At 37.6% G+C, this 8,859-nt stretch overlaps 1 protein-coding gene across 1 annotated transcript; it reads left to right on the plus strand.

Annotated features, from left to right (window-relative positions):
• The first annotated feature begins 1,012 nt into the window (after positions 1–1,012).
• exosc4 (exosome component 4) lies at positions 1,013–4,543 on the plus strand. The gene is made up of 3 exons (XM_083542949.1): positions 1,013–1,329; positions 3,518–3,724; positions 3,972–4,543. Exons 1-3 carry the CDS (start codon positions 1,159–1,161, stop codon positions 4,329–4,331), a joined length of 738 nt encoding a protein of 245 aa, XP_083399075.1. The 5' UTR covers positions 1,013–1,158; the 3' UTR covers positions 4,332–4,543.
• The last annotated feature ends 4,316 nt before the right edge of the window (positions 4,544–8,859 follow it).

Genomic DNA, 8,859 nt, shown 5'->3' on the forward strand with positions numbered 1-8,859 from the left:
CTCTGAATGTCCTACAGTGGCTCAGCCTGAGCCCTGACTTGAATCTGATTGAACATCTCTGGAGAGACCTAAGACTGGCTGTCCACTGATGCTGTACATCAAACCTGACCCACCTTGAGATGACTGTCCGTGAGAAAAAAAATCCCCCAATCCAGATGTGCACAGCTTGCTGAGTCAAAGGGGGACTGAATACTTTCTGAATGCACTGTGTGTGTGTTTGTGTGTGTATGTGTGTGTGTGTGTGTGTGTGTGTGTGTGTGTGTGTGTGTGTGTGTGTGCGTGCGTTTCAATGTTTAGTTTAGGGGAGAGAAACAAGCAGAATGTAATTAAATTATTGTAACTTAAATAAATAAATAAATACTGCGCCTTTCAATAAAAAAAAAAAACAGGACGAAACGTAATATATAAACTAAATTCTTTCTTTCTTTCTTTCTTTCTTTCTTTCTTTCTTTCTTTCTTTCTTTCTTTCTTTCTTTCTTTCTTTCTTTCTTTCTTTCTTTCTTTCTTTCTTTCTTTCTCTATGTATGTATTTATTTTTATGACACGCTTCAAGTGGGCTTTTATTATATATAATTTTTTCTTTCGACATTTTGGCTCAACCGGGGATCCGTCAACAGTGTCGCGGAATTAACCCGCTTTCTGTAAGATATTAAACTCTTTATATTTTGTCGTTTAACTACATGTAACGACGAATTGATTAATAAAATATAAAATGTTTATTATATAATAAATGTTTATTTATGCCTCATTTTTATTTCCTATCTTTGTTTTTTATTAAAAAGGATTCATTGTTTCTAGTTAGATTTTATTATTACTTTATAGTTCATAGTTTGGGATATTTAGATGTGTATTTGTTTGCTATTGTGTATTATAATATATAATATACATTTATTATAATATAATTTTTTTTTATTATTATTATTATCTGCATTGTTTCCCATCAAGTCGCGCTCCATACTCCAGGTCAGTAGGTGGCGGTATAATTCACCTTTATAGTTGATATGCACACCGCCATTTAAACAACAGATGAAGAAGAAGAGGCGGGACTTGCCGGAATGTGGATAGGGAGAGAAATAATAGTAAAGTAGCAGCTCAGCACATGGCGCATTGTGTTGGTTTGTTTTGAACATTTTACATTAGGAAGGAAAAAGTGACAGAATGGCCGGACTCGAGCTGCTGTCCGATCAGGGGTACCGGCTGGACGGGCGGAAAGCAACCGAACTGCGGAAGTTGCAGGCCCGTATGGGAGTTTTCGGCCAGGCGGATGGATCTGCGTACCTGGAGCAGGGGAACACGAAGGCGCTCGCGGTGGTTTACGGACCACATGAGGTTTACTTCCGTTCACTACTCTCCTGACCAGATGTAGAATATATATATATATATATATATATATATATATATATATATATATATATATATATATATATATATATATATATATATATATATATAATGACACAGAAATCCTAAATGCATTAGATGCTGCCTCTAGAACATGCCCTTATACAGAAAAATTAAGTTGTGATTAAGTTATTGCTGAGATAATGAGAATACAAGGAAAAAAAAACAAATATAATAATAATAATAATAATAATAATAATAATAATATATATATCCCATACAGTGAGAATAAATGCCACTACTGAAGCACAAAACATGAACACAATTCACAATTCTCCTTTCACTGTAGCCGCAGCTGCACCGCCTGCACACATCATCTCCAGCAGAAGCTTCAGTATTCACTTTATAAACCACTATGAGTTTCAGTCCGTTTTTGTGCATTCATTCTGTGCAGTATAGGTTTTCTGGGGGTTTCCTTATGATTTCTAGCTTTAAAAAAGGTCCGGTTTGTAAATGTAACAGTGTATCAGAGACCAAATCAATTTCTTCTCTTCTGCCAGCTGTTGTGGAATAAATGGAGCCATTAAAAAAACAGCTATAAAATCCATGTGAATATGTTAAAGCTTGAGAAGTTTGCGACAGATGCGGGTTGCAAGCTCTAGTGTGCTGTCTGACTATCCAATCAAAGGATGTAAAAATGCTAGAAGGCCCTAGTGACACACACACACACACACACACACACACACACACACACGCATCATTATTGTACTATTGTAGGACTATTGTGCATTGGAGGAATCTGGATGATGCACCCTGGTGGTGTCCACCACATACCAACATGTGATCTACAAGTTGCCAGAAGTGTTCTGTTGGTCCTTCATGGGTTCCACTAGACAAACATACCAAATGCAGACAGCTAATTACCAGTAGAGACCAAGTCAGTCATTTTTTTCCAATAGAAAATCTTCAGTATCAATGATCTTTCCACAGTTTTATACAGTCAGTTGATGTTGTGGAACCAGAAGCTACTGAGCAACTCATAAAATAGCTCAACATTTGAGATCATCACAGACCCAACACCAGCTTCTCCATGCCAGAGCCTTTAAACGCTCCAGGAGGTCCAGTGTCCAAACTCTACATGAAGTGGGATCCAAAGGGCTCTGGTACGTCTCTAGATGGTTCGGGATGCTTGCAGGCATCTATGTCTTTAAAGGTCCACAATCTTCATGAGGTGGGACCTGACTGGAGCTGACGCAACCTCAGGAAACCTCAGGAAGCCTCAGGATGGGAAGAGAAAGAGAAGCAGTGGAGAGGAATTAGCGTAGCTGCTGTTCATGATATTAACAGCACAAGTTGATAATGTGCATGTGATCAGATGTTCTGGAGCACAAGGTTGTGATGTGATGTGTGTGATGTGTGTTATGTGTAGGCTTTGCTAAAAAGATATGTTTTTAAACTGCACTTAAACTGGGAGAGTGTGTCTGAGCTCCGAACACTGTCAGGAAGACTATTCCAAAGTTTAGGAGCTAAATGTGAGAATGTTCTACCACCTTTAGTGGACTTTGCTATTCTAGGAACTACTAGAAGTTCAGAGTTTTGAGATCTGAAGGAGCGTGACGGATTGTAGCGTGTTAGAAGTCTAAAGCGAATAAATGGGAGGAGACGATTCTATTTATTGACATCTACATATCCTATTAAAACACTTCAACATACTCGTTTTAACTACTTGTTAACCTTGTCTGCTTCCAGGAACTGAGAATCACACTAACACATTTAACTGCTGGGTTTTCTGTCCATTGATTCAAGTATTTGTCTTCATTTGAAAACCATCTCACTAAACAACGAGTGACCATTTTAGTTCGTTTTTTGAATAACCGTTTCAAGTACCAGGGGTCTGTTCATCCTTTAAAATCATGTCTTTTCACTATTCTGCTCTCCTTGTTGAGAAACCAGGGTATAGTGTCCCAAAAACTCATGCATTTGAAAAAGAAATACGAAATTTCAAGGGATGAAATACCCATCAATTAAACACTGTGGTGTGAATGAATATTTGGCTATTATCCAAAAAGTTGCCATCTTCAAAATACTTAACTCGATGGACAGAACAGTAGGACAGTAATGCGTCAGTTGTCCTAAATATATATTTTTTCCTTCATTCTCCACTGTTCTCTTTAAGGTTCGTGGGGCCAGAAGTAAATCCCTTCACGACCGTGCGGTCATTAACTGTCAGTACAGCATGGCCACATTCAGCACGGCAGAGAGGAAACGACGACCGCACGGCGATCGCAAGTCCAGCGAGATGAGCCTTCACCTGAAACAGACCTTCGAAGCTGCCGTCCTCACCCAGCTCTACCCACGCTCCCAGATAGATATCTATGTTAAGGTGCGTGATGTTGATACTTAATATTACTTTCCTTTTAGAACCATGCCACCCATACACCCAACCATGAACCACGTTAATAACGTGTGTGTAGCAACAACGGTAGTCTTTCAGCTGAGGAAATCGTATCCTCCAAGAATGGGGTTTCCCCATAGCAAGAGAATGATACAACACTCGTTACAACACTCTAAATAAATGATTGGAGTTTGTTCTTGTTGCACCCATTAATACGTTTTGTACTCCTGTGCAGATCCTCCAGTCAGATGGTGGAAACTACAGTGCGTGTGTTAATGCAGCTACTCTGGCCCTGGTAGACGCTGGCATCCCCATGCGCGATTATGTGTGTGCCTGTACGGCTGGCTTTGTCGAGGACACGCCGCTGGCTGACCTGTGCCACGCTGAGGAGAGTGGCGGCGGAACCACGCTGTCCCTGGCGCTGCTGCCTCGGCGTGAGAATATCGCACTTGTGCAGATGGATGCTCGTCTCCACCAGGACCACCTGCCAGCGCTGATGGAGGCTGCGACAGTCGCCTGTAAGGGTCTTAGCAAAGTGCTGGACAGTGTTGTGCGCCAACACCTGCAGGAAGTTTCTGTGCAGACGCGAGAGTGAGGAGTCCTGTTGTAGTAGCTTACATTTGTTTGTTTTGCCTGATGCTGACTGACCAGGAGACCCCGATGTCTAAAACACAGGTGTTTAAAGAGACATGATGCAGAATGTCGGAGGTTACATTGGAGCTCTTTAATAATATCGTAAAATTTTGTATTTTATACACAGTTAATTGTCATTAGATGAGTAGTGGAATAAAGAATAAATTAAGCAAAGTGTGTCAACTGGATATTGGATTGGGGGGGGAGCCAGACAAAACAAGTTTGATATGTTTTTTGTTTGATTGATTTACAACCCCAATTCCACCAAGAAATTGGGACAGGGCCATGTTTACTGCGTAGAATGATGTCTTCTGTCCGTATATATCTGGAAACTGAGGAGACCAGTTGCTGAGATTTTGAGAGAGGGATGTTGTCCCATATGTGTCTGATACAGGATTCCAGCTGCTCAACAGTTCTGGGTGTCCTTTGTTGTATTTTTTGGTTACATAATGCTTCATGAAGTTTCAACAAACCACAGTAAATGTGTGAGTGAAGGAGGGAGAAAGTTTCCAAACATCATTTACCTAAACACAATGTTTAATCCTGAATAAAATAAAAATTATTATAATTTAACTAAAACAACTTTTGATTCAGGTAGGTGTTGCGGATTATATTAGATCAAAAGTTTGCTCAGGTAATGTGGCCTAAGATCGGGTAATGCAGTCATATCTTCTGGTTCTAGTTGTATTAAGGACTCTTGCTCCTGCATTTTGCATTCTGGACTACATAATAAGTAACTACATAAAATAACGCAAAAGCCCAAACTACAGGTATTTCTTAGCAATATTTCTGAGGCAATTAATTAAGGTTATCCAAGTTGTTATCCAAGTTAGTATGTTATGTTAAATGATGGAAAGACTGGAGTCAGCAATCACACCTAGGTCTATGCACACGATGAAAAGAGAGCTAAGAGAATTTCCTATATACATATACAAACTAATAACAGTCCTGAGCCAGGAGACTGTCATTCCCCTTACTAATAAACTAACTAACTATAACTAATTTTATACATGTATCTTTAAGGAAAATTGTATGTGTCTCTAAGGTCAAGCAACACAAGCAAGCAGCCCTGATCAAAGGTCAGTAGTAGGTCATTTACCACTTTAACCAGTGCTGTTTCTGTGCTATTATGAGGCCTAAATTTGGACTAATACAGTTAATAAATGTATGTATGTAAATATTCTAATGCTGAGAGAACTCTGACTATTCAGGCAACTTACCTACAATACTAAGGCTTAATCAAATATCAGTGCAACTAATAATATAAAGGACAATTTAACATCAGCTACCCACAGGCAATGCTTTTTAATTGTGACTTTATTTCTTGCAATTCTGACTTTATTGAAGTCAATTCTGAGTTCTATTTTAACAACCAAGAGTTTGCTTGAGCTATCACCATCACTTCTACCCACCTTAATGTTACAATGCAACGCATGTACATACAGTAGCAGACTGGTGTTAAGGCTACATGGGCTGCATCTAGAAGACTGTTGTCGTCTTTGATTGTATCCAGTGTTTCACAGATCGATCTATTGATTGTGGCCAATTTCATTTTCCATGTGTAAAGCTTTCTGGCACTACAGAGGTGGTGACGCTGCTCGATTGGCTAAAAAAGTCATAATTGTGAGAAATAAAGTCGCAAAAAAAAAAGTTTTTTTTTTTTTCTTTAAATAATTTTTTTGTTACATAATTACATTTTGGTCTGGACAGATAGTCTCACTTGTCTCAGGAATATTTGGGAATATTACAGTGGAGTTCACAGTTGTCTCAATGACAATGTTTCTGCAAGAGAAACATCATGCCCAAATTATCAGCCTTTCATTACTAGGTTTGACAGTTGTTATGGGGTGACTGTTGTGATATGTGTCACTGTGGCCTCATCAGTCCAAGAAGAAATATTTTAAAAGCCATACATCTTCTGCTCTATAGAAATGACCCTAATGCAGTTAAAAAGAACACAATTCACAAAAGTGAATTGGACTGATGATCAATTGGAAATGATTTCAGCAATAATCATGTTGGTATTTTAAAATGGGTTATACTGTTTACAAAAGCGTATAATCAGGTGTACAGGTGTTCCTAATAAAGTGTAAGGTGGACTTTTTCTACACAGAAAGTTCTATAGAAACAGACTTTGTCCTTCAGCTATGCAAGCAAAGCAGTACACTAAACAGGATGTTTCAAATTAGTCTTCATCAGCTGTTTAAGCAACAAAACCAAACAGCATTCTTTCCCCAGAATTTTGTTCATGTACCATAGTTTTACATATACCATATACTAAAATACTGAATATCAGTGTTTATGTCTACATGAACATGTTTTATTGAACGTTATTACCACCCTCTCAGTATAAAATGTTCTCAAACAGTTTACTCTACAAACACAATACATTTTGACAGGCTGGGCATAAAATCTTATCGTGTGCTGAAATTGAGGCATGCAAACATTCTGTTTATTGGATTTGTACCATTCTAGCAGTGGTGGGCCGTGCATTTGGTACCTGGGACTTACCCGACTTAATCCACCTCTTAATACCACCACTATCACCTCGCAATTATAGAAACCATCTATACAATACAAAAACGCAATGTATCAAAGGGTGGCATTACAAAGAGAGAGGAATTTCACATATGGAGAGTGAATACCATTTTACTAAAGCAAGAAAACCAGTTAGGACTCCAAACCTCCACACTACAACCGCAACTCTGCACCTAAAACATCTGGAGCAGTTCAGAATCAATATTTGTCTAATAACATGACAAAAACATAAAAACTTAAATAAATATAAATTCTCCTACTGATATACCCCATGTCCCTCCTCTGCACATGTCCAAACCATCTCAATTTCACCTCCCTCACGTTGTCTCCAAAACGTCCTACATGCACTGTCCCTCTAATAAACTCATTTCTAATCCTGTCCATCCTCGTCACTCCCAACTAAAAACTCAACATCTTCAGCTCTGGTTTCTGCAGAGGTTTGGTTAAATTTGATTCATTTTGACTTTACATAAAATATATACATGTACCGGACAAAATTATAGACGCAACACTTTTGTTTTTGCCCCCATGTTTTATTAACTAGACTCAAAAATCTAAGACTTTTTTTTAATGTACACATTAATCTGAAACTGACTGGTTTTCGGACCCCCAATACAGTAAAACTGCACATTTTAGAGTGGCCTTTTATTGTGTCCATCTTAAGGCACACCTGTGCAATAATCATGTGAGGATGGATTACCTTCGCAAAGAAGAAGTGCTCACTAACACAGATTTAGCCAGATTTGTAAACAATATTTGAGAGAATTAGGCCTTTTTTGTACATAGAAAAAGTCTTAGATCTTTGAATTCAGCTTATGAAAAATGGGGGTTTATAATTATAAATAACAAGTGTTGCATTTATAATTTTGTTCAGTATATGTGTGTGTGTATATCTTTACTAAGAACTTTATCCTGGTGAGGGGTCATGTTGGATCCACAATTTATTAGTTATTCCGTAACATTTCATATCGATTTGTACTATAATATTACAAATATAGATTGTATTTTAGAGATACAAATCACAAAATATGGTCTACATATTCCTTGGAATATTTGTAAAGCTTAGCCAAGTGTCTGGATGTTACATTCATATGTTTTGTTAGATGTTCTGATTTTTGGAGTTACGTGTACTCTAATGTCCTATCTAGGATGTATTCACTTTAACTCATTCTAGAAATTCAGTCCTAATCACAATGCAAACTTGGTCTCAATACACAGCGAGACTAAATATATCAGTATGTCAAAAAGTTTAGTTTTAATGTATTTGGTGACATGATCAATATTATTTCTTCTCATTACGTGCCGTTTTCAGCCCATCAACCGATTTCCTGTCATCGCACAGTTTTTTCAAACTACCACTGGTGTATCATTTCCTGGCTCTTACACACCACAGATGTAGACTAGTTTCCAAAGATAACAACGAACAAGGCAGAAGGTAACAAGAAGTCTGGGGGTAACGTGGATGAGACAGAGGGAGTCAGTGATGTAAACATGACTGAGAACAGAGACATTCCTGATCACCTGATCATCATCATCTTTTCTCTGCTTGTGTTCTACATGGTGGATGTTCAGCCTGAATACATTTATTAAATGCCGAAATTGTAATTTCTTTTGAATTAATATACTGATATAATGTGAGGTCCAGTTACTAGCGTGACACTAAAACAGGTAGCAGCAATAGCTACTTTTTTACTTAAGTACATGTCAGAGCCCAAACTTCTTTACTTTAACTTGAGTGAGAAAGTATAATTAGTACTTCAACTTTAACCAGAGTCTTTTAAAACTCAATATATATATATATATATATATATATATATATATATATATATATATATATATATATATACACAGTGGTGTGAAAAAGTATTTTTTTGCATGTCACACTTTAATGTTTCAGATCATCAAAATAATTTAAATATTAGTTAAAGATAAGACAAGTGAACACAACATGA

Source organism: Silurus aristotelis (genome assembly GCF_946808225.1).
Source record: "Silurus aristotelis genome assembly, chromosome: 5".
In the NCBI taxonomy this organism is placed as follows: Eukaryota; Metazoa; Chordata; class Actinopteri; order Siluriformes; family Siluridae; genus Silurus; species Silurus aristotelis.